At 43.3% G+C, this 27,118-nt stretch overlaps 1 protein-coding gene across 10 annotated transcripts in view; it reads left to right on the plus strand.

Annotated features, from left to right (window-relative positions):
• cacna1g (calcium channel, voltage-dependent, T type, alpha 1G subunit) overlaps positions 1–27,118 on the plus strand; it is a 347,077-nt gene that overhangs the window by 11,298 nt on the left and 308,661 nt on the right. For all 10 annotated transcript variants that reach the window (XM_079577933.1, XM_079577934.1, XM_079577929.1 and 7 more), the window contains exon 2: positions 18,906–19,039. In XM_079577933.1, the coding sequence (XP_079434059.1) occupies positions 18,906–19,039 (134 nt within the window). The remainder of the gene's footprint in view (positions 1–18,905; positions 19,040–27,118) is intronic.

Raw genomic sequence — 27,118 nt, forward strand, 5'->3', positions numbered from 1 at the left:
TTCAGTTCACGGCGTGGTTGGAAGTGCGTAAGGCTTCCGTCGTGTCTGCTTCCCCTCACTCCCACGTCCTCCCGTTGACGTTTACAGGTCTGGGTTTGAGGTTGGCCACGCCGCTGCAGTGTGCGTTACAAGTGCGGCGACACCTCCGGAGGGAAGCGCTCGCCTTAGGGTCATTAGGAAGTGTTAAGTGCACTTAGCATTAGCTGTTAGCCGCTAGCACAAAGCCACAGGCGGTCAGTACGGGAGGCGAGGAGAGCCGGTGTGGTGTTAGCACGTCGACACACGCCTTCTTAAAAAGCTACAATCACGTCTGCGACTGGAGGTTTGAGAGTGTGGGGAGAGAAGTCGTTCGTAGATATCATACGAGCTTACACTTACTGGGCTGATCTGACCTGACCAGATGTGTGACGCGACTGGTCTGAACCGGATTTAGTGACTCGAGTGTTATTTACATCACACGCATTTCATCTGTTAAGGCGAGACACTGCAGGTGAATAGGGAAAAAAAAAAAATGTAGGTATATCAATTTGAAACTTTTGCTGAACATCACAGATATAAATATGAGAAAAAAAATGTATTGCATTTTTTCTGTCATTTTATGTTTTCACAAAAAAATAAGGCATTTTGAGCATTAAAATGGCCAAAATTGCCTATATTTTGGGCAACGAAATCAAAATAATGAATTGAGCCAGATTTAATGTTATGGTTTTATTTTATTGACATATTGAGGGGATTTTGGATATTTTGTTTAGTTTTTCAATAAACTAATCATCAGTGAAAAAATCTGTAAAAACTCAAATTCCGCCTGTTTTTTTGGTTTCAAAGCTGGATGAATCAGGCTAGGAATTAGATATTAAAAAATCCCTCTGAAACAAACTTCAAAATATTGTTCTGTCTCAGACTGTAAAGTTTGGAGTCTGTGGGAGCTTCTATAAGGGCTCAGGCTCTGCCCGAGTGCGGCTTCTCTCATTCAGAGAAAACCAGCCCTGAAGTTTTGTAGCGAGTGCGCATGCTCGGCCCGTTCTCCGACTTTTCCGCACCAGCGTCTCGTAGGAGGAAAAACACCATATTTGGGTGAAATCGTCATCACGGGGCCCCTTAGCAGGACACGTGGATGTCAAATCTGTCAATATTTATGAATGAACACAATGAAAGACGGCCTTTCTACGCGGCGCAGTAGCTACTTCCGGGTTAGCTCCACCTCACAGACAAAACATCATAAAATAAACATGATTCGGGTGAGTTTTGTCATTTTTATACTGACATGAAAACTAAGATGTAAAGGGAGAAAAATAAAATAAAAAATGTCAGCATGAATGAGTTTGTCTTACTTCCTTCCACCTTGTCTTGATTCCTCGATGCTAAATCGTTGCTAAAAGCAGTGCTAAGCTAAATATTAATTTGAGCATCAATTGATGAAGACGGCAATCCGGGTGTTTATGGCCTATCCTCCTAGTTACGACGTCCACCATATTGGCGTCGGAGAAGCTGTTCCATTAATTCCTTTGAGCGTCTGTGCAGCAAACTTAAATAGAGCTTTTTCTCACTGCATGGTCTGGAATTGGCTTGTTGCACGGTATGGCTATGCTAGTTCCTCTGACCTGAAGTTGAATTTTTGTCACTTTTTTGTCGAGTTTTGTCACTTTTTTGTTGAATTTTTGTCACTTTTTGGTTGAGTTTACAATACATCCTTGTTTTCTTCTCATTTTTTGTGGCCATTTTGGTGCTTTTTTCCCAATAATCTTTTTGATTAGGGTAAAGCCAAACTGGAGAAAATGGAATCCGTTCAGGTGGGAGTTAAGAGGTTAAGGGGGATGTTTTTTTTAGGTTATTTTTTTTTTCGAAATTTAGAAGTTTTTGTATCGTAACAAACAACTATCCTTTTACCGTTAAGCCGCTCTTTCAGTTAAAGTTTTCAAAGTCGTCAGCTCACTTATAGACTGTGTTATTTATGTTTCCGCCGCGCTCGCCATAAATCCGCTGAAGTGTAATTACAGGCATATGACACGTGCCCGGCGGTGGTGGAAGTGGCTAGACACATGGAGCGCATAAAAGCATCATGGCGGCGCGGCCGTGGCGGGCGGGCGGGCGGGCGGGCAGGCGGCGCGCGCTGATATACTGCCACGGACATAATCGCAGTAATAAGACTTTTACCCGAGAGACGCTCGCTGTACGCTATGCTAGCTCCCGGAGTCGAGATAAGAAGGGAGACGGATGGGAAACGGAGGATGTTCCTGTAGTGTCGCGGAGAAGGATAGGCACAATGATATCTCCGCACATTGTTATTGAATTTAGAACGTATAGAATATATCAAATTGTGTCAAAGCAAGACAAAAAAATTAATAATGAATCAGGACAGATTGGAATTCACTGGTTCCACTGAAACTGAAAGTCTACAGAGGGGATGGGACGATAAACAATAATATTGTTTTTCTGCTATTAAGAACCTCAGTTGTGAGATGTGGTGATAGACCACAAGGGGGCCCCGGATCAGAGCCCTCTGCCGCTGTCATGGCAAGTGGGCAAGTGTACGAGGCGGTGAATAACTTTACACTCAGGCCCCGTCCACATGAAGTCAAGCTGAGGACCAAACGCAGAGATATTTTATCAATCCAGTGTATTGTCCGCACGAGCCCGGTGTTTTGGGGGTCTGTAAACGAACATTTTCCAAACTAGGTCCTAGAGTGGAAAGATCTCAAAACGCTGTTTACGTGGCTCCATTGTTTTACGACATCTCCGCAACTTTTACTAAAGCGATGACCACACAGCTCCAAAGTGGAGTCTGTTAATCATAATCTACTGACCTTATTATGAGTTTTCCTCATGGATCTATGATGGTTTTACGATCGTCTACGGATTTCCCATCAACCAGTGCTCCTCCTGTGACCAAAACAGTGAAGATGGCGGCCGCGACACAACGATCTTTCACCAAAGAAAAAAAAAGAGTGGAAAAAGAGTGATGCGCACTGAATGGGTGCTGCTGCCGGATGTGTTTTTGGACTGACAGTAAAAGTCACTGACAGGTTTTTCTGCTTTAGTCCCGTTATGTCTGAAGAATAAACTCTCCTCCTCGTCTCTTCTGTAGATCCTAAATCCTTGAATCAGTTTCATTTTCACTGTTTACATTCCCATACATAGTGGGACAAGGCCTCGTGGAAGACCCAGGACACGGTGGTGGGACTATGTCTCCGAGCTGGCCTGGTGTCGCCTCGGGGTCCCCCCAGAACAGCTGGAGGAGGTGTGTGTGGATCGGGAAGTTTGGGCATCTCTGCTGAGACTGCTGCCCCCGCGACCCGACCCCGGATAAAGCGGAAGAAAATGGATGGATGGATGGATGGATGTTTACATTCCACAAAAGTTTACTGCACATGCGCCTCCACATCTTGTTGTATTATCTGTGTTAGCATCACAGCGCCTCACACAGGCCTGGAAGATGAACTGCGGTGTTTTCACGGACCTGAGTCGACCCATATGGACAAACACATTTACTAAGCTGGCTTTGAGCTTTTTCTGTTTCTGAAAATTTAAGCATTTTATCCTTGTGTGGATATAGCCTTAGTGTGAGTAACATATCCGGCTGAATTAAACTGCTTCAGTCAGAAGCTTTCTCAAAGCTTGTCTTCTTTATCAGGCTGTAAAGTCGCTGGATTAGTTCGATGCTAGCTGGTAGCACCACATGGCTCTACTGTGTCGTTTCTTCTGAAATAATTATACCAACATGCTGCTGACACGACTTATACCTTGAATTGTTTTTTATTTGGTTCCTTTGCGTTCATGTAGTGCTGCTTTATAAAACCAGCAATGACTTTCTCTCGATTATGGCCATGAAAGGAACTGATGGTTTTAGTTCTATACTTACTAAAAGATTGTTTGATGACTTTATGCAGGCCTCACTCAAGACTCCCATCATTTCAGTGAACATATTTAAACCATAGACAAATATCGTGATAATACCGTTAATTGCAATTATTTTGGCCATAATCGTGACCCAAAACTTCACTAACGTCCCATCCCTGGTCTGCAGTGGTTCGTCCACGGCGGAGGTTCTTGCTGTGGACACAATGCAGTTTGTTTGTTGCAAATATAGAAATGCGTTACCCGCTGCCCACACACCATCAGGACACACAGCGTTTTTTACTAAACCAACGGCCGCTCCGACTTCATTGACTGACCGAGCCACTGTGAGCTGTAGCGCTGCCTCCCACACCGCTATGGAACACGCGCAAACAACAACAGCTTGATCCGGAGATTGTTTAAGGAGTGTTAACCCAATTCTACCGCTAACAAAAACATATTCAACAGGGGTCCGTCTCGGGCCAGGACACGCAGAAAATGAGATTCGGATTCTCAGTGTGGCTTTCTCGGGTAAATTATGACATAGGATGAGAGAGAAAGTCTTGGTGGAGTTTCTTAACTCTTTGATCACCACTGACCAGAATTATCATCATAAATATGCCAACCGTGGCCTGCTATGATGGTTATCTCGTCATTGAGACTTTTAAATATGAAAGTGTAGCGTAGGGCAGGGGGAGGCAAGTTTGTGTCACGTAGGGCCGAGTTTCATCATAGCCAAAACACCAAGGGCCGAACCTCACCATTATAGCCTAAAGTAAAGAACCATTTTCTGCAAATGCCAATGTTTTACATCAGAGGTTGTAAAGTGGTCTGGCCTCGAGACCCGCTTTACCTTAATGACAAGCTGCAACCCAAATAAAACTGTAATTTGTCATATATCGTATAAAATATTGTATTTACCATATGTTTTTATTGAACATGCCATAGATTTGCTTTTAGGACTGAATTTATGATCAAAACAACCAAATAATATTAATTTCAACAGACTCCAGTGTGTTTCCATGTAGTTTCTGATGAAAAAAGGGCCGCCCCACCAATTGAGAATCACTGTTTAACATTATATATGACCAAGAGGGATATTTATACATTTAAAAAATACTGACACTATTTCTTGCATTTTAGTAACCTGGCTAACGCCAGGCTGCTGTGTGCGCTCGAATTATTTCGAACTGCACAACAGCCTGGGGACCATGGCCCAAATTTTCCTGTGGATTTGGGAACCAATCACAGAGCGAGGAGGGACGGCAAGACGATGACGCGCTATTCGATATACGGAAGCTTGTAGTTTATTTACGGATAAAAAAATAAAAAAGTTTATTTACAGATCCAGCATGACAGCAGCAGACGCGATGGTATTTTTTGATCAAGCTTTAGACCTTGTTCTAAATAATTTAGCTCAAAAGTTTACAGCGGGTACGTCATACGTCATCTCATACCATGATACGATTGGCTGTGGCCTCGTGCAGACGCATGATACTTTTTTTTTTTTTTTTCGTATCGCCCAATAAACGACTATGGACGATCGTAAACCACACCTCTCCTACGAGAAAATGAATTGGTGGTCCCCAGACTAAATATCACTTGTGATTTTAGTCTGGTGTTAGCCAGGCTAGCATTTTAGAGTACTTTAACAGGTATTTGATACCTTATTTGCATAAAAATATTTCTCAAAATCATATTGAGGTTCTGTGCCTGAGGGCCGGATTTGGCCCCCTGGCCTGACGTTGCCTACCCCTGACATTGCGCCTGATATGCAGTACTTGTTGACTTGCACCAGCACCAGCCACATGTAGGCTTTTAACACCACGGTTGGTATTCGAATGACAGTAATTCTCATCGATGGAAGTAAAGAGTTGAGTTGAGACACAGCAGCTGAAACCATTTTTTTCTTGCTTCCATCTACATCTTTAGAATATATTATCATTAATATCATTAGAATTAACTTTCTTCAATTGGCTGTTTTCTCCAAATGCTTTTCCCCCCACACTCTGGGTGTTAAATTGTCAACATATGATCTGTGCTGTATCCAAACTGTAGGTATTGTTCTTATGCTAATGCGCCTCCGTTGTATTGTTGTGTATTGTCTGATCCGCTCTCATCAGCAGCAGCGGCACCAGGCCTTTGTGCCGATTCACCAGGCCTCTGTGCCGATTCACGTTCTCTAAAGGGTGACTCATCAGCGGAGCCGCTGTTGTCATCTTTTGGCATGCACTCATGTCACGCCGAACAAAAGGACAGTTCGTGAGGATGTTTGGAGGAGGGAATGTGACGACGCTCAAATATTTTCATGTTTTCTATTTTCACTTGTAGATGGCATCAAAACATTGGAATGTGGTGGACATGTTTCTTTCACTGGGACGACCAAAGGTTCAATGCCCCGGATAAAAGCTAAACAGGCTTTTTAATCACTGTTTCCCATGAAACAATACTCTTCTGTGACTTTCATTTCCTCATTTGGGGATCAGTAAAGCTATCTATCCCCTCCGCCTGACCAAATCCTTTGATCCGTGTAATTGTTGGTATCCACATGTACCACGAAAGGCGGTCGAGATGACGCTGTAATCCATGTAAATAATGGCTTGTCGTCGTTATTCCTTCACGCCATACTCCATCCATCCATCCATCCATCCATCCATCCATCCATCTTCTTCCACTTTTCCGTTTCCGGGTCGTGGGGGCAGCTGTTGGAGTTGCCCAAATCACATCACCAACACCAGCCCCTTATGGCTCCTCTTGCAGGTGGTGGGTCCACAGAAGGACGGCCTCACGATTAACCGGGCCTGTTGGTCTCTCATAAGGGGCTTCTGAACCGCTCTTTGACTGACCCGTCACCTAGGACCTGTTTGCCATGGGAGACCCTACCAGGGGCACGAAGCCCCCGACAACAGAGCTCCCAGGATCATTCGGGCGCTCAAACCCCTCCACCACGTTAAGGTGGCGGTTCCAGGAAGCACTCGGTACTCGGTGGTGGTAAAGTTCTCTTGCAGCCACAGCCGTCTCTGGGGTAGACTGATGCAGTCGAGGCTGCCAATCTGTACCATCGGCCCCAACAGCCACCAAACACTCACTCACTCACACACAGGCCAAACACTCTCACTCCTCTCATATACGATCATTTCCTTTGAGGAATGCACGCGCATCTTTCTCCTTCTTTTGCTCCCATAGGCTGCCATGTTTGTTTATTTTTCATCATAAACAAGCAGCAACTTCCCTCTCTCTTGGTACAGCTGCGTTTTCCGCATTTGTATTTTCTATGTCCCACATAGTTTTGCAGGATGCTTTTGTACATCTTTGTTTCTGTGAAGGTTCAGTTGATTTTTTTTTTACTGCAGAGAGTCCGTGCTAGCCATGAAGGACCCAGGTGTTTTGACCTTTGAACTCCCACTGTAACCGAGCACATTTCTCCAGTTCGTCCAGCCATCCATCCATCCATCCATTTTCTTCCACTTATCCATTCCCGGATCACATTGCACCAGCCCCTATGGCTCCTCCTGCAGGTGGTGGGTCCACAGAAGGACGGCCTCATGGCTCTAACAGGGCCTGTTGGTCTCTCATGAGGGGCTTCTGAACCGCTCTTTGTCTGACCCGTCACCTATAGGACCTGTTTGCCCTGGGAGACCCTACCAGGGGCACGAAGCCCCCGAAAACAGAGCTCCCAGGATCATTGGGGTTTCAGAAGGGGATTTCTCCAGTTCGACTTCTTCAGAAAATGTGTCAAATAGCGTCAAAAACAAGACGTAAATGAGGATCAAAATGTCGCAAGTAAAGCACTTACTAACTAACTTATAGTCTGAGGTCTCGGCTGTGGCTGCCTTTGATCATAGTATAACTTAAAAATGTGCCACCGACTTCAACAACTTTGTTCATTCCTCCTGCACTCCAGCCGACTCACAGCGAGCTAATTTCACACCATTCCTCGCAAATAAAATCTCATTTGCTCTTGTCAGAATCTGGATTAGTCCCTGATAGAACATAATTAACTTCAGGTTTTTTGATATTTGGACACTTCTATTTCTCCCCCCCCCCATTTCCCATAAGATGTGGATGGAGTTTTCCACCAGACGGCGTCGCCAGAAGGTCAGCTGTTTCCCCAGAGGCCTGAACGGAGCTTTTAACCTGTCAAACGCAGATCAGGACGGAGTAATGAGTGTGGAATAATACAGTCCGTTGCAAATGAAATAATAGATTTGTGCAAGCCAAAAATGTGACATGTTGTGAGTGCATCAGCATGAGGAACTGCGAGCTCACATCGGGATGCTGTTTGTAGCATTGTCAGGGGTTTACAGAGTGGGGCTCGGGGAGGGTTTTGAGGCAATTTTTGGGGTCATGGCGACAAAACGTTCGGGAAAACAATGTCTTATTCATATAGCCTAATTTATTAGGACTCGTGGTTACAACATGATGTCGATATATAGTCAGGATTGTTTGTTTTTATGTAGCAGAAGGGGTTTTGATGAGCATTTTGATGAGGAACATTATGAGCATATGTTTTAATCAGTCTTGTTAAACTTGAAAAAGAAACTATTGTTTATGATAGCAACACTCATTTTTAGTGTTCTGTTACACTTTTTTATTAACAGTATATTTTTAAAAACTGTCAACATTGTTACTTTACAAACCCAGGCTAATTTCATCTGGAACGAGGCCGATTGTTGTCAAATAAAAAGTGACCACAAGCTTAAGAAGCCTGGACTATGTCTATAGATTAGTTAAGAGTTCTTGATTTTGTGATAAATGCTGTTACTGAGCAGTGTTGTTTTTGGCAGCCCTTTTAGTTTTAGTCTTAGTCTTTTGGACGAAAATGCATTTAGGTTTAGTCACATTTTAGTCATTTCAAAATGTGATAGTTTTAGTCACGTCAGACGAAAATTAAAAAGGTTTTTGTCAAGTTTTCGTCTGTTTCATTATAAGAAGTGATAATTAATTTCGATAAGTCTTGGAAATTGGGATAAATAATAGCTGTCTATTGGCTTTTGACAAACAGATGACGTGGTCGGCCGACTGTGAACAGTACTTTTCCCAAAAGCGCCGCATTCGAGATGTTTTATTTTTTTTACCAACAGCGCTGTCTGCTCATACGTAGCTACCTCAACGTGCTTTCTGTGTTCATACGTGTTCACCACGGTATACAAACTGTCCTGAGAAAAAATAAAGTCTCTGTGACCTGGATCTCAGACGCTCCGAGGAGCAGTGACGCCACGGGGAGAGAGAGACGGGCGCATCACGAGCATCACGGCGCCGCTCCGGGTCACGTTTACCGGTGTGTTCTCTCACTCCGCGCACAAACGATCTGACCAAAAACTTTCTCCCATTTTTGTCTCGTCTCGTCTCAGCAACGTAAACTCGTAAACGGCTCGTCATGTTCTCGTCCCCAAAGAGCTCATTTTAGCTCGTCATCGTCACGTTATCGTCATTAAAAAAAGGGGCGTCAACGAAAAGATATCGTTATCGTCTTGGTTGACGAAAACAACACTGTTACTGAGACACATTCAACCAGCTTCTTCCCTTACTGTCCGCACTGGGACTGCAAACAGTAGTCCCAGTGCGGACGACTAGGAATCATTGGGTTGTTCCTCCAGTTCCTCTGGTAACACTTTACATTACGGGCCGGTAAGTCCATGGTACTTACAGTGGTAATTCTAGATACTTACGGTGGTACTTACAGTGGTAATTCTAGATACTTACGGTGGTACTTACAGTGATAAATACTAGTAATTGGGGATAGGCTTAGGGAGTCACAGAGTTACCACTTTATCTCTCATTACTCAGAGATACAAGGGTAACTCTTAGTCATGAAGGTTGTACTTCTATTCACTTTGATACTTACTGGTAATTCAAGGATACTACAGCAGCAGGTAGTAAAGTAGGTAGTAAATGAGGTACTTCTACAAACAGAAGTAATTTCTAGGATTGTGTGACTATAAAGCAAGATAGAACAGCGTTAGGGAAAACAAGAAGTACAACCTTCATTACTAAGAGTTACCACATATCTAGAAGTACATACCTTGTAATGCTCACTATAGTATCCTTTAAGTACCACAATAAGTACCTAGAAATCCCACTGTAAGTACCACCATAAGCACTACTGTAAGTACCAAAATAAGCACCTAGACGTACCACTATTATTACTTGTATTTACCACTGTAAGTACCACCATAAGCACCACTGTAAGTACCAAAATAAGTATCTAGAAGTACCACTATTATTACTAGTATTTACCACTGTAAGTACCACCATAAGTACCAAGAATTTCCACTGTAAGTACCAAGGACTTGCCGGCCCGTAATGTAAAGTGTTACCGTTCCTCTTTATAAAGTGTCTTCAGCATATTAACAATAAGTGTTCCAGCCCTCTTCAACCTCTGATTATGACCATTTGATATTTATATCATATCGCAAAATGAAAATTTGCATTATTCTACCTCTCGATCGAATGAACTGCCATTTAACACGGAAGCTCATAGACATAGAGGAAAGAAACATCAAAACTTTCCTATCTTACGTTTATACCAGTAATCTAAATGGCTATCACCTCGTTTCCTCTTCTCCGCCCAACCATGGCTCGTACATGTGCGACTCGATGCAGCTCCAAATCCGACGCCTCTCTTTTAACATGGAGTTACTGCTGCAGATATGAAAACAGATCTATGTCCTCGCCATGTTTCCTCGCTCCAGTGAAGTGCGTTATGAGCTGCTGTGGATCAATAAGGTAATTCCACCATGGAGTAGTATGAGGAACGCTGCAGGCCATGCCGGTGTTGACATGTGACCTACAGGAGCGTAACGGGGTGTAAATGTGGTTAGCGTGATCCGGTTATGGCTACGTTCAGGAGGTAGCGTGTTCCCAAGGGGTGATCGGATGGAAGGACAGGGGGAGAAGTCAATATAACGTTGGTGGACATTACATTTGTGGTAACAGAGTAATATCATACATTAAGGTTAGAAAAAGGTCAATATAGTAAATACGCTGTTCTCTGATGGCATTTCATTATGACCTTGAATATCAGCGAGCAGCAGCGTCTCCAGGCCATCAGCCCGGGTGTGGTTTTAGCCTGGATAGCCAGACTACTCACTTCTCCTGCGTGTGGTCTGGGACCAGCCCCCGTCCCTGGTTTGGCTTTTCTAGGTGTATCAAAGAAAAGAAAGTAAAAAAAAACATCAGATAATACAACAATAAATAGAAAGAAGAGAAGACTGTCCATCCATACAGTTCAGACTGACACTTTTGTTTGTTCTTTAGCCACAGCTTCAGAGTCTGTGAGTTCTATAACTGTGTCCAGAGCAGTTCCGCTGCAGTTACACTGACTCCAGCTCTGGGGCTTGTACTAACTGACACATTACAGAAGGAGGAAGACCATTAAATACTTTTTATAAAACAGAAACTGATGAAGTTTTCACATGTCATCATTATACTGTATATTTTTGAATGATATTGCTGTGATGCCACTTCATTGGATCAAACACTGCTAGCATTTGCCTGTACAATGATGTTAAAGGTGCAAGATGCAAGTTTGCCATCTTATACTCACTACTGCCACCTCAGGCCTTATGCGTAACTGCAGCTTCTATATTAAGCTCGTGCATGACGGCACTTCAGACCCGAATTAACACCTTTCTGAGTGACAGTGCAAGATTCTAGAGGCAGTTGTGGTGAACAGGTCTGGGCTCATTCTACACATTAGGACATGGCTGGAACATGTAGGGGGAGGAAAATACTTAATTTTAGTACTTTTAAAACTCTGTAGAGTCCCTTTAAAGGCTTTAGGACAGATTGTGAGTTAATACACAAGACCTAATCACGGAAACAATTTCAATTTGTCTTGATGGTCTTAGACATTTTTCTGCCATGGGCATCAAACTTCAGTTTAGAGTTTAAAATAACCCCCACATACTTAAATTCATCAACCTGCTCGATTTTATTTTTGTCAATATTGATTTTAAGAGTATTTTGGTTAATTTGTCTTAAGAGAAAAACACATGGCAACAGTTTTAGTATCATTTAAAGATCAAGGCTGACGCTCGCCTTTGTCAAACAACGTTAATGTACTGTGCATTTGGTCCTCTTTATAAGCGGTGGTTTTAGCAGTAATACATTAGAACTTTACTTTACTCATTAATTACACTACAAGTAACATTCCCAGCTTATTTCTGAAAAAACAAGGTATCTGTAACTTGTTATAATTGTAATAACATGTTTTCTGCAATGAATTAAGATTTAATATGTACAAATATGACTCAGAATGTTGGGTTCCATCAGGAGCAGATCATGAACAGAACTGGAGATCTTTTTGTGCGTAAGAGTCCTCCTAAGAGTGGCTAGTAAAGTGTTACCCCATAGTCCGTGGGCTCCTGTTCCTGGGCAGCAGAGAGAAGAAACCACTGCTCAGCTTTTAGAGCTGTCCTCGCCACGCAGGATTTGTATTCACTATACTTCACATCGCATATCTTTGTACTCGCTGTCTGCTCGTGTAGTTCTCTTTCTAAACTCGGCGTGCCTGCAGGGCTGACGCTGAGCTGCAGATACAGACTGATTAGTCGCCAGCAGCGGGACAATATTGGATGGGGAGGTTATTTTGCAGTTGATTGGTGCTCGGCGTGCCGGTAAACAAAACGTGATCTCGAGCCTTTGCGCCGGTGTGGCCTTTAAAGTGTCACCTCCTCAAATATCTGCAATACGGGCCCGGCCGAAAGTAAGACCAGGCTTAGTGCAGGAGGTAGTTCATGAAAGTCTTGGCACTAGAACTTCCACCATGATGACCATGCCTCTTATTACAACTCTCTCACTTGGCACAGAGGTTTATGTACTACCACAACAGCTACTACTACAGTACTATTACCATGCTTACTGCTCCTTTGACCATTCCTTCTACTACTACTACTTTTTGTTTTGTAATCCAAGCCCAGAGTTGCCTGGTGATCGTCAACTCTTCTGTTCAAAAGCAGCACCGTCTTGGAACTTTGCTAACAGCCGATCAAATCTGGAAAGGTTCTATATTGATCCATCCTGTCTCGAACAGGAACTGAATCAAACACCAACAGAGTCACTGAGACCATCCGCTACTGAAAAAGGCCTTTAAAACTGTGTTCTGCTCTTTTAATTCATAGTTTATCGCACAAATCGCATCGACAAAGAGCCAGGGTCATGTAAACCTAGTCTTCTCTACTGATTCTATCACCGTGACAAGTACTGCTACTTGTACATGTCTCGACGCTCTCCGCCCTTTGACCTTTTTAGTATTTCATGAAAACGTCCGTCCCCACGTTTGCTTCGTCTACAGAAAAGCTGAACGCGAGTCCCTCCATTTGCATCGCGGGTGTCCTCGATCTCCCGCCAGGCCCCGTCCACCTCTGTCTCTCTGTTGTTCTTCAGAAATCCTCATTTCCACTTTGCGCTGCGTATTTATCGATTCGTATTCTTCCTCCCTGTAATTATAATAGTCTCTCTTTGACGCTTGCCCTTGTTTTGTTCATATCCCTGCGATCGTGATTAGAGATCATAATGAGAGCTGTGTCCAAGTGCCTGGCAAACAATTATCAGGGCAAAACAACCCGTCCCATTGTTTGTGCCTCTGTGTAACACTTAGATAAGCCTTGCTGTTGCTTTCATTACTTTGTGTTTTATAATTAATCTGCTTCTTCTCCCTGTTTATTGCGGGAGCTTCTCTTGACAATACAATGTTGCAGCATTTTATGCCACGTTTTGCCTTCAGCAGGGGCGGTTTCACCACTGGGCAGTTGTGGGCGTCAGTGTAGGGGCCCCATAACCAGGGTTTTGAATGAGGTTATGCCAACAGAAGGGTTTCCCCCCCCCATCTTCCTAACTATTCTTACAATCTCCCCAGTCCCCGCTGAGGAAAAGCAGCCCCACAGCATGATGCTCCCCCCCATCATATTTGCCATTGGGGATGGTGCACTCAGGACGATGAGCAGTGTCAGGTTTGCTCCATACATAACGTTTTGCTTTTGGGACAAAAAGTTAAATTTTTGTCTCATCTGACCAAAGCTCCTTCTTCCACATGGAGCTGTGTCCTCCATATGACTTCCAGCAAACTTCAAACGGGATTTCTTATGGCCTCCTTTCAATAATGGCTTTCTTCTTCCACTCGTCCATGAAGGCCAGATTTGTGTAGATACGACTTATAGTTGTCCCATGTACAGATTCCCCCAGCTCAGTGGCAGGACTTCACAGTTCCTCCAGAGTTATCTTGGGGCACTTGGTTACATTTCTTACCAGTGCTCTCCTGGTTCGGTCTGTTAGTTTAGGTGGACGGCCGTGTCTTGGTAAGTCTGCAGTGGTGCTTTACTCTTTCCATTTCTGAATGATGGATTGAACAGTTGCTCCGTGAGATGTTCAAATCTTGGGAAATCTTTGTATAACTTAACGCTGCTTTAAACTTCTCCACAGCTTTATCCCTGACCTCTCTGGTGCTCCTTGGCCTTCATGATGTTGTTTAGTGACCATAGCTCTGAGGCCCTCACAGAACAGCTGTGATTATACTGAGAGTAGATTACACACAGGTGGCCTCTGTTTAATGGTTAGGGCAAGGAGTGAACATTCTGCCGTCATTAGGAATGTTATAAAGGCAATTTAATGCACTCAGAAAATGCTTATGCACGCCCTACTTTTCACTTATTCACAATTTTTTTTGAAAAATAACAGAATCATGTATCATTTTGCTTTCACTTCACGGTTGTCTGTTCCTTGTGTGTGAACTTTCTCCACATCAGCCCGTAAAAACTAAAACAAAAGAAGTCAGGAGTCCTGGTCAAGGTTTTGGCTTTAGTTTTGTGTGAGGCGCAGCTACAGCCGGAGCAGGAAAAGGATGAATGGTGTGTGTGTGTGTGTGTGAATAGTGGTGGTCAGTGGGTCAGTGGGTCAGTGGGTCCGTTGGCGTAGATGTGTGCACTGCAGTGGCGCATACGCAGCTCACTTACCACCGTGTGTGGAGTGAATGAAGAACAGAATCACAAGCACTGTGTGAAGCTCTTCGGGGTGACTTGTGTTAGGGCTGCTCGATTATTGAAAAAATAATAATCACGATTATTTTTGCCATAATTGAAATCACGATTATTCAAACGATTATTTGTTGCCTTTAAAAAAATCCAGACACAAATCCAGCAAAAAAAAAGGCAAAAAATCCATCAAAAAAGTGACAAAAATCCAGCAAAAAAAAGACAAAAATCCAGCAAAAAAGTGACAAAAATCCAGCAAAAAAAGACAAAAATCCAGCAAAAAAAGTGACAAAAATCCAGCAAAAAAAAAGACAAAAATCCAGCAAAAAAAAGACAAAAATCCAGCAAAAAAAGGCAAAAATCCATCAAAAAAGTGACAAAAATCCCAAAATTAGAAAAAAAAAAATAATATTGAAAAAAATTAGAAAAAATTAGAAAAAAAAAGTTATAATCGATTTTTTGCGATGATGCTAATTTTGTAATCGTTTACTGTTGTAATCGAAATCGTAATTGAATTTCGATTAATTGCACAGCCCTAACTTGTGTCATGTGAAATGTGCTATAGAAGCCTACTAAGTGACTCCATCTTGACGGGCTACATGCTAATGAACTCCAGATAAACTCACACCAACGTTTCATTTCAAATCTACATTTCAAAACCGCCGAAATGCCTGAAACTTGTTGCGCAGTTGAATGCAAATCAGTGGTGTCAGAATTTCTCATGTCTTTACTCTTTTACTTTTCAATCGGATATCTCATCAAATGATTAGCCTATTGAAAACTGCTGTAGCATAGATGGATTTACTGTCAATGTGAGATTTACTGTTCGTTAATCTGTGAAAGAGCGATCTATACAACACGCTGGGTGTCCAATTCAATGTGTTTTACAGTATTATTAGCCTGCTGGTTTAGCGAAGTGTCAAGTAACTTTATCATGACAATGAGAATATCCTTTCTTTTTGATGTATTCGATACCCATCCTGACTCAAAATATCTGTATGCAAAAAGGCTTTTAACTGCTTTCAATGATTTTCCTGTGTATGAAGGCGGAAAGTCTATCAAGAAACTATGTACTATGTAAATATCGCCAAACTGGAGTGAAGGTATGTTGACCTAGAACTTCGCGTCAGTAAATAACTCGGCCGGAAGCATGTCTGGGTCTGTAATATCCAACAATGACAACGATGATTTGTTTGCAAATCGAAGTGCCGCATTTCCTTGTAAGTGAGTTGTAACAGGTGTAGGTGAAAAAACACTGCATAATCGTGTGGAATCGCGATCGTTTTCTGTTGCATTCGCCATTTTTGCTTCCCTTCAAAATGTCGCGCGCTTGCATTTCTAGTCACGTGACTGGGAGACGCCTATACAAGTATAACAGGGCTCTGAAAATCTGTTAACAGTTCACACCAGACCCCTCTTTCATAGCATCTCTCTCATAGACAACACCAACATTTGCCACAAGTGGTTCTTGAACGTTACTCACTGTCATCCATTAACTAAAAAAACGTGAATCTGTTGTGATGTGCGTCAGAGAAGCAGCAGAAACCTCCAGTAGCGTGACCTCGTCAGAAGCTGCGCCGCCTCGAAGCCAGACTTAGCATTCCGATGGCGTTCCCGTCCGGATTCCCCCGCTCCCGCTGGGATCCCTCTCTCTCTCTCTCTGCCTCCCGGAGGGCAGGGAAGACCAGGATTCTCCCATTGCAGCACTGCGTTATCCAAGAGCGTGTTACAGGCTGTCTGCCCCCCCCCCCCCCACACACACCACTGCGGCTATGATAGCGCACTGGCCCCGGCTCTGCATTATTAAACACGTGCAGTCTGAACCTCCACTGCGGCTTATGCACAGTGCGTGTGGCTGATCTTCGGGAAAAATGCCTCTCCGTTAGACAGTTTACGCCGCGTCCTGCGGAATAACTGCGGCCGCGCATAACTGGGGCACGGTTATGAATGTTTCATGGCTCCGTAGCGCTCGCGTTCGCCGACGTGCTGCGCTGAATAAACAGACTCGCAAAGAGGACGCGGAGGGAATTGTTCCGTTGCTAACGTATGGATTTAGTCGCGTCCTATTGTGTTGTGGGTTTGTCTCACATACAGGAGACAATGCAGATGAATCTAAAAGCTTCTCAACTGGAGATAACAACACTTTTTGTGGCATTTTGGAAGGAGTTTTTGTCGTGTTTCCGTCTCTCTTTTGTCAGTTTTGTTTGTGAAACCCTTTCTTTTCATCTGTAAACGCCTAAAAAGCGATTACCTTTAGAGATGCATACTAGGGGGGCATGGCCTATAGCCGAGGGGGAAGGAAGCATGTTGTGGGAATCACATTTCCTGGTAGACTATAAGCATATTTCCCACACAACAATTAAAGGGGCTGGATGCAAGTTGCCCATTTTATATTCACTACTGCCACCTCAGGCCATACGTGTAACTGCACCTTCTATATTAAGCTCGTGCATGACGGCAATTCGGACCTGAAGTGACACCTTTTTGAGTGACAGTGCAGGATTTTAGAGGCAGTTGTGGTGAACAGGTCTGGGATCATTCTACACATTAGGACATGGCTGGAACATAACGTAATATTAACATTTTTAAACTCCCTATAGCCCCTTTTAGTCGAGACAAAATCAAGTCCTTGTGAATGTTTTGTCTCATTCTCGTACAAAAAAAATGAAGCAGATTGTCCAGAAGAAGTGAGAAAACGGCATGCGGAGCAAACAGTTTGCGTGTAGCATGAAGCTAACGTTAGCATTATGGTTAGCATTCTCCTTTTTATATGTAACTCGGAGCCGTGCATTATACGTTTTTAACGCACCACTCCACTGCACGTTGTGGTGTTCGTGACTCCGGGTCGTGCATTATAACCGTGTAATGCACGACTCAGAGGCGTTTAATCCACTTATACCACGGTCCCACATTTACTAAGCTAGCTAAATGTGCCAAACTACAGGGACTATTTTATGTGTGTTTTTTTTACACTGTCTGAAGGCTCGTCTCAGAGTGAGCCTTTCGCTGCTGTGAGGATCTCCGTCAGGCTCAACCAAACGACATCTGCACAGAATCACAACACAACAGGACTAACCCGGCACTTTCCCGTGGAAGTAAACACCGATATGCGGCTCCTGGGCAGGAGTTAGTTCACGCTGTTTAGCCTGAAGCTAGCTTGCTAGCTACCTGAAGCTCAATTGTTTGTCAATTATGTTTGAGTGTATGGATCATTTTATGTAGGTCTGAAAATAGTGCCATAACCGTTTTCAATAGAAATGGAATGCTCATATTTTATTAACAGTACGCTAAACTAGCTGCTTACTCTCCTCTACTTCCCATCCATCCATCCATTCATCCATCCATCCATTTTCTTCCACTTTTCCGTTTCCGGGTCGTGGGGGCAGCTGTTGGAGCTGCCCAAATCACATTGCACCAGCCCCTTATGGCTTCTTCTGCAGGTGGTGGGTCCACAGAAGGACGGCCTCACGATTCAAACCGGGCCTGTTGGTCTCTCATAAGGAGCTTCTGAACCGCTCTTTGTCTGACCCGTCACCTATGGGAGACCCTACCAGGGGCACGAAGCCCCCGACAACAGAGCTCCAGGATCATTCGGGTGGTCAAACCCCTCCACCACGTTAAGGTGGCGGTTCCAGGAGGGGTCCCCTACTTCCCATTTATTAAAAGTTTTGTTTTGGTCAAAAATGTTGAATGAAAATAAAAAAATAAAAATCCATCTCATCGAGTCAGTTGACTTGTCGCCTAACATTAGCTAATGCATTTATCCGATTCAGCTGTGTAATGTGTTTTGATTTAACTACCGGACTACATATGCTGCTGTAGCCTTGGAATTCTCACTGACCATGGTATAAATATAAAGATATGGGCCATTGAACCCATAGAAGAGATTAAAAAAAAAAAAAAAAGAGAAGAAGCGATAGCAATAGTCGGCTATAGTCATCAAACATCGATCCAGTTGTTTTCACACATTTCACTGATTTCTAAAGTTGAACCACTTTGCTTCTCTCTCTATGATTTCTTTGGTCAAAAGTCCTCAAAATGGCGGCTCCGACCCCAGGATAGGTCCATTCTAACCGTGTGTCCCACATCTCTTTGCAGGACTTTGACGACTTCATCTTTGCTTTCTTTGCGATCGAGATGGTCATCAAGATGGTGGCTCTGGGCATCTTCGGGAAGAAGTGTTACCTCGGCGACACCTGGAACCGGCTGGATTTCTTCATCGTGCTGGCTGGGTGAGTTTACGTGACAAAGAACACTGCTGTGTGGCGCCCCCTGGGGGTCAGGAGGAACCAAAGATACATAAAGGTCTTGCTGCTTTTGGGGCCTTGTTTGGATTTGTGGACGTTTGAATGTGCCTAAAAATATCTCCAAAGAAATGCAGTAGAGCTCTGGGTTGTTTGGCTAAAAGATGTCTGGGATTCCTGTCGCAGTCCTTCATGATAAACCCATGGAGATTTTGACATGTTACAAACTGGAGTTCACATAACGCCAGATCAGATCTGTTTCTATGCCTTTTTTGTGACTAACAATGGTCTTTTAACAGTCTATGAGTGTTTATTCCCGGTTATTAGCTATATTCCAGTTATGGCATTTTTCGGGATATGGTGTTTATACGACACATATCAGGAAACTGAAATCCCTTGTTTACATGATCAAATAAAGAAATCCGGCTTTTCGTATTTAAGCTCTGTTTGCACAGGCGCATACATTACATTTCTGAGCACAATGCAGTGAAAGTATAAGCATAAATGTATGGCTTATTGCGTGGCTTGTTCCTTTGAATGCCCACATTGGGCTCAATCCTACATCATCCTCTACATCAGGGGGCCCGGGGGCCAAAACCGGCCCTCCATCATCAAACTCTGGCCCTCGAGATGATTTTGAGAAATATTATTACTCAAATCAGAGATCAAAAGCACGTTTTGTTCAAGTTTTTTTCTTAATTCAGATTATTTTGTATAATTTCAAGTGATAAATAAATACTTTTTACAGTAAAATTTAATTTGTCTGATTTCCAGTGGAATTTCTATTGTTATTATTGTGTTCGATTGGGGTTTTTATCTGATCTTAGATTAGTTCAAACCGACTCAAATTTATTCAAGCGATTTTAAGTAATTTATCTAATTTAACATGGACATTTTCCCGGTGTATATGATGTACTACACTGGCATATGTAGAAAGTGATGCTTTATGTCAATTGCTTCAATTGGAGGGTCCGGCCCTTGGTCTTTTGACGATGAAGAAAACCGGCTCCACCGAGCAAACTTGCCTCCCCCTGCTCTACATCGTGAGCTCCGGCAGACGACAGCAATGGCAGATTGTGGATAATTCCTTACCTGGGTCTGTCTTTATCACTGATGCAGACCAGGGAGACCTGGGAGAAGGTTCGAAGCCGGGGCCGGTGTGGGAGAGCGGAGCTGATGGAGTTCACCGATAGTTAGTGGAGGAACAACTTAATCCGTCTCTGTGTTGTGGTCGACTCCTCTCTGCGTCCGGAGGAAAACCAGCCACCTTGAAATGTTCGCCATCAGTTTTGCATAAATCCACATTATTTCCATCGTAAATATTCACTTCTTTTAGTTCTTTCATGGTTAAAATATAAAACTCTGTCTCCTTCGGACATGCCGTTGCCATGTTTGTTTACGATTAAGGGCGCATGCGCAAGAAATGGGAAGAAATGGGAAAAAAATAGCGTTTACATGCTGTTATATCCCGGTGTTTTCTGGTTTTTATAATCAGGAAACTGTATTTATATGATCAAAGACAAAACCGCAATATTAATAACCGGGAAAGTTGAGCCTTTGTTAACACACTCTATGTAGTCCGGCTTCGATTCCTGGACGGGGCCTTTCTGTGTGGCATGTTCTCCCCGTGTCTGCGTAGGTTTCCTCCGGTTACCCTGGTTTCCCCTACCAGTAAAAACATGTACAATAGGCTTGATGTGTGAACGTGAATGAACGATGGTGGTGAAAGGCGCTGTCTAAATAAAGTCTCTCCATTCCCCTTTCATCCCCTCCGCTCACACGTCAGCTGCGTGGCCTGTAACCGTGATCACGCGTGTGTCTCTCTTCGTCATGCTCCGCGCCTCTGTTTGATTAAACATGTTTCCAAACGCGACCCGCTGCTTCCTGTCTGACATTCTCATCTCTGCACGCGCCCCCCCCGACTGTGCGCTGACACCCCCCTCCTGCCTGAGCTTCTGTCAGTCACACACATGTGCCCCCCTTCAAAAAACACCAACTACACTGATCCATATTTTCTGTTTTCTTCATATGAAAGATCAGGAGACGCTTTTAAGTTTATTTCTTATCAAATCGAGGTGAGATAAGAAGACAGCTCTTCATATGGAAACACAGAAAATACCTAATCTTCACAATAACATGTTTAATTATTCCACAATACATTTAAACCCTGCTCAATCCATTATTCAGATTTCGTCGGCGAGGCTTAAAGCAGTACAAAGTAACGTGTTTACCTTAATAAATCCTTCCCGTAGTCCCTGTGGGGGTAATACAAGTGTTTATGGGATGACTGGAGGGTCTTTCATCTCCCCCTGGTGTCTCTGGCCAGAAAACCATGTTTGCAACTTGACTGCCACCGGTGCGGAGCCACCAATACACACTAATGAAATCACAAAGAAGAAGCTAACATGCTAACGTGCAAAGCTAACTGCGGGCTAACGTCACTTTAAACAGTATTTACAGCCAAGTTTGAGTGAAAAAAAATATTTCCATTGTATAATTGGATGCACAGTAACCCTCTCTCCCTTCACCTTTCCTGTCTTACTCTCCAAGACAATTAATAAGTTAAAAAATCGTAACTTGCTACTACACCTGCAGTTGCACTTATGGCCTCTAGGGGGAAGAGTTACTTAGTACTGCTTTAAAGGGATATTTCTGGATTTTTGACATAGGGCCTCATTTCCTAGTTATCCAGAGTGTTGCAAATTTCTGGAGATATTTTTTTTTTGTAATTCATCCAGTTCTTATATTTGAAGAGTTTCGTGGCGCTAGGCTAGTGCAAGGCTAGCGCGTTTCTATGGTATCAGCTAGCCTGCATTAAAAACTGTGTGACCCGCTCCACAGAGCACCCGAGGCAAATCACTTGTAACACCAGACTAACCATAAAAATGACTGTGTCCATAGAGTAATTTTAACCATTTTGCATTTAAAATAACTTATATTTGAGCAGCATCATCTTCGTGGTTGTATAAGCTACGCAGCGGCGGAGTGATCTGCTAGAAAATAGTCCCTCAAAATGCGAATCGTTCATGTGATGCAAGGTCAGTTATATTGCAAACATTACTCTATGGACACAGACATTTATATGGTTAGTCTGGTGTTATCAGTGATTTGCCTCAGGTGCTCTGTGGAGCGGGTCACACTGTTTTTAATGCAGGCTAGCTGATACCATAGACATGCGCTAGACTTGCACTAGCCTAGCGCCACTAGACTCTTCCAATATAAGAACTGCATGAATTACAAAAGAAAATATCTCCAGAAATCAGCAACACTCTAGAGAACGAGGAAATGAGGCCCTATGTCAAAAATCCTGAAACATCCCTTTAACCTATTTTATTAAAGTGATAGTCTGTAAGATTGCAAAGTGAGGATAAAGAGAGGGAGAGAGACAGATTTCAGTCCCCTCCTGACACTCCGAGTTCACAAAATAAGTAGAAAGACGCACGGAAATTTCTAAATTAAAACGATCAAGCTCCCGCCCCCTTCCTCCTGATTGGACTTGACAGGCTGGCCCACAAGAAAGCTCATCTCATTGGTCAAAGTGATGGCACCGGGCATTCTCATCAGCAAAAGGAGGGACTCTGAAATACTCTGCATATATAATCATTGAATATTACTTCTGTTACATCACATTACATAAATAACCGTTCTAAATGAGCTGATCAGACATCTCGACGAACGGTCTCCGTGGTGTCGCCGCCTGTGATTGGCCGCTGAGTGCTGATAGAAACCCCGCTTTACTGCCTCCTGCCATTGTCTTAATGCGATCTAATCCACGGCGACGCTGTCCAACGCCGTCGTCTGGAGTTACTGTAAGAATGCCGCGTGCCGATTGGTTTGCGTGTGCTGCGTTCAGTGCCAGTGCGACAGAAGGACCCTCTCTGGGAGCTCCTTAATGTGTAATAACCAGGCAGTAATCTGCGCTGTGATGAAAAGACCAACTGAAAACAGATAAAACAGCTGTGCCATTCAATAACCCATGATGGATTTACACCGTGAAGGTCTGGGAACAATATGTCTGGTGACGGTTATGTTAAAGGGAATGTACCTCACTAAATGGACTTTTGAGCTTTGAACCATGCATGTTATTCGCTTTTGGAGTAATCCTGCTTACTTTGTTTGTTTCTTCATCTAAAGCTGAAGCGCCCCCATCTGTATTTTCAGGATTTTACTTCCATACTGAGATATGTTCTTACCTGAGCTTAGACAAGTTGATTTGTACCTGTCTGGTCTTTGTGCCCATGGAAGAGCTCGGTCACTTCTAACTTCACCCCGTTTGGAGCTATAGGAATACACTGGGAGAGGCCAAATGCTAACAACATCCTTGGTCGTTTTTGCGTGACTGAGGGCACACGGTTCTTCCATACTGAGATATGTTCTTACCTGAGCTTAGACGAGTTGATACGTACCTGTTTGGTCTTTGTGCGTGCCTGTGGAAGAGCGTGGAAGCATTTGGCCTCTCACAATACATTCCTGTAGCTCCAAACGGGTGTGAGGTTGGAAGCTAACAACATCTTTTGTCGTTTCGGGTGACTGAGGGCACACGCAAAGACCAGACAGGTACGCCTCAACTCGTCTACGCTCAGGTAAGAACATATCTCAGTGTGTATAAACGCCTGTTCCTTTAAAGGGACTATACGAGAGTTTAAAAATGTTTAAATTCAGTATTTTCCTCCGCCTATATGCTCCAGCCATGGCCTAATGTGTAGAATGAGCCCAGACCTGTTCACCACAACAAGCTTAATATAGAAGGTGCAGTTACATGTATGACCTGAGGTGGCAGTAGTGAGCATAAAATTACCAACTTGCATCTAGTCTCTAACCCCTTAACGCCTGAACTAATTTCCCATTCTATAAAAAAAAATATTATCAGTGTTTTTGCTTTCAAGCTGATGCTAAATTAAGTGGAGATTGTAAATTTTTACGTCGCACATAGTATAGATATAGTTTTAGGTATGTTGCCAATCGGCAACAACAGGCATAAATGCAATTTTGGGTATGTTGTAATTCGGCAACAACAGGCAAAAGTTGTAAATGTATTAAAATGACAAAATGTGTTTATTCACAATTATTACAAATGTAAATGCACTGCAATATACACTGAACACTTGTGTATTCAGGTTAGGATATTAGAACAGTAAACAGAGCTAACGCTTTTCACTAAATTCTTGCAAAGTGTTGATTTTGAGCAGCTGATGCCGTCCTGCAGCAGCAGCACTGGTAACAGGAAGGGCATCAGGATGTTCAGTAACATCTTCCTCACTGCTGTTCCTGTCATCAGTGCCTTCCCTGCTGCTGCTGCTTTCATCACCTGATGTAGGGAGGTGAAAAAAAAAACACTTTATAAAGGTGCAGACAATTTATCTACAAAATATCTACAATTTTTATGACTAATTATTAGATTTTGCTCCCTTTCCTGAGGTTTTATAATACATTGTATATCAGATACCTCTATTTACCATTACTTATTTGCAAATTATATTATAATTGCACATTATTTTCGGACGTGGAACTCTTGTTTGTGGTCCAGTAGGTCCACCTTGTGGTTGCTTTGCATACAACACCAACGGTTTCATTTTGTTCTGTGTAAAAAGAGGGATAACTTTTTTTTTTTATATCCTTGTATGTTATTGTTACAATGATTATAGAATTTCACTAAAATGGCATGTTCTAAAAAACGTTTTAGCACTGTAATACATCTAAATCCTACTAAAATGCAGTCACTGTGGCCACCAGATGGAGGTACTGCAGTTTTCCTTTATGGCCTGATGTTGCCGATTTACAACGTACCTAAATCTTCAAATAACAAAAAAAAAAATCCATCACACGAAGTTCATTCCAATCATTTATCTAAAGATGGAAACGAGGAGCTGCTACATAATTTTATTTTAGCACAACTCAATTTACATTTGAAGATTTCATCAAAGTTGCTGCCTCGATTTGCAGAAATGCTATTTCCGCTAAATAGCTACCATGACCCGCTTGTGGTTCCTTCTCTGACCGGTCCTACGAGAAACTAGTGCTTGCAAAACGTTCCTAGGTACGGCATGGATGTGCGCAAACAGGTATCAAGGGAAAACGTGCGTTATTTTAGCCACAGTCTGGCAAGAAGAGGTATGTTGCCGATTTACGCCAATCGGCGTTAAGGGTTTTTTTAAACAGACACCAAAGAAGCATGTACACAAAAACCACACCAAGCATTGATTATTCTGCTTACACATTATGGTGCAGTCAGCCAGTTTGCACAAACTCTGACAATATACTGCAAATGAGAATGGGAGCCATTTTATTTCGATTTAACGCCATATCCGCGTTATAAGCCACTACTTTTTCCCCTCCCTTTAAACCTCACGGCTTATACAAGGGTGCACCTAGTTTATAGATAGGTCATACTGTCACCCTAGCACTGTCTTATTCCACATCTGTCGCTGAGCAGGGGCAACAAGATGCCCTCCCGCGCTGTAGCTAGCATGGCTTCAGGTGCAAAATAAATGCGTTCAATTCTCTGACCGCTGAAACATCATGGAGGGTCCAGCCATGCGCAGGTGTCAAAAGCCTCGAGCGGTCACCACGGGCCCAGCTCAGAGCAGCTTCGGACACCAGGAAACTCCCGAGCTCCCGAGGCTGTGTGCAGGCCACGCGCGTTTGAACAACAATTTAATCGGGAACGGCAAAATGTGATGGTGTCACGCAGATCTCACACATATTTTTAGAAACTAGAAGGTCTTGGCTTTCAAATGGGTTATCACACTGGCATATTGGCTGTACGCTCTCCTGTCGTTACACTTTGAGATTTGGATGGAATTGCTTACCCTAGCTCTTATCCTAAACCTAACCCTCAGATGGCAGGTAACAGGTGAACACACTTCAAAGGGACTAGATGCATTTTATGCTCACTCAGGTCTTACGTGTAGCTGAAGTCTATATATTAAGCTCGTGCATGACGAACTTCTGACCGAATTAACACCTTTTTGAGTGACAGTGCAGGATTTTAGAGGCAGTTGTGGTGAACAGGTCTGAACATTCTACACATTAGGACATGGCTAGAACATGTAGGGGGAGGAAAATACTAACATTTTTAAACTCCGTATAGTCTCTTTAATGAAAGTAAATATAGGCTGACATGCACGCAAAGAGGAAAGTCCAGTATTTCCAGCGCTGATGACACTTCAAACGCTCTTGGAACAGCTATGGCTTATAGACCAGCGCGGCCTATGCATTTTTTTTTTAATTCCACCACATTCGTGACGGAGGATCACGAATGTGGATTGGTGGCGTTCGTGACTGGTCGTCATTATGTGTAAATCCTTCCATAAAGGCTGTTAATATAGAGAGCGTGCCCTTTTTTCATGGTGGTAACTTTCCTTTTTTGGGCCAGGCCATGTAGTTGAAAAGCCCTGCCCTAGATTGGACAGGCCCCCACTGAGGCCAACCGTTTAAATTGCGTTCAGCCAGAAAGAATGACAAGGTTAAACACGTTTTTAATTTTAATTTCCCGCACAGGTCACAGTGCACGCCACGGCGAAGCGAAGTCAAGAAGTCAACTCGGAGCCCTCGTGCACGCCGCCCTCCCGCTAATACTCGCTAATACCTGTGAAAATGTCAGCTCTGTCGTTCACGTAAAGGTTAGGGAACAAGCCAATCCGAGCTGGAGCGCTGAACGAGGGGTTTGAATAACATTTATGAAGCTACTGCCGCCTCTTTGGGCGTCAGTGGCTCAGTCGAAGAGTGTTGGAAAGTATTGTAGATCCTGTTTAGATTCTTATTCTCAAAGACTGCCAGGTCTGCGATGTTCTTCCAGAATGCAATACAAGTGAAATGATGTAAAAAGTCCACCGGTTTTGATCTGCTTTTAGTTTTTGTTGACCGCTGATATTTGGCATATATAAATGGATGCCTCATGGATGGAATATGGGCCACGGTGGTTCACAGGGTTTGATCCATAGTCTGTATATATAATGGACAGCTTCTCCTCACTCCTCCCCGTTTACCATAATGACCACGCTCGAGGGGGAAATCATAGCAGGTTTACAGACTCCCCCTCCCCAGCTCTGACGAAGCATGTTCCTA

The sequence above is a fragment of the Gobius niger genome, assembly GCF_951799975.1.
Source record: "Gobius niger genome assembly, chromosome: 19".
Classification (NCBI taxonomy): Eukaryota; Metazoa; Chordata; class Actinopteri; order Gobiiformes; family Gobiidae; genus Gobius; species Gobius niger.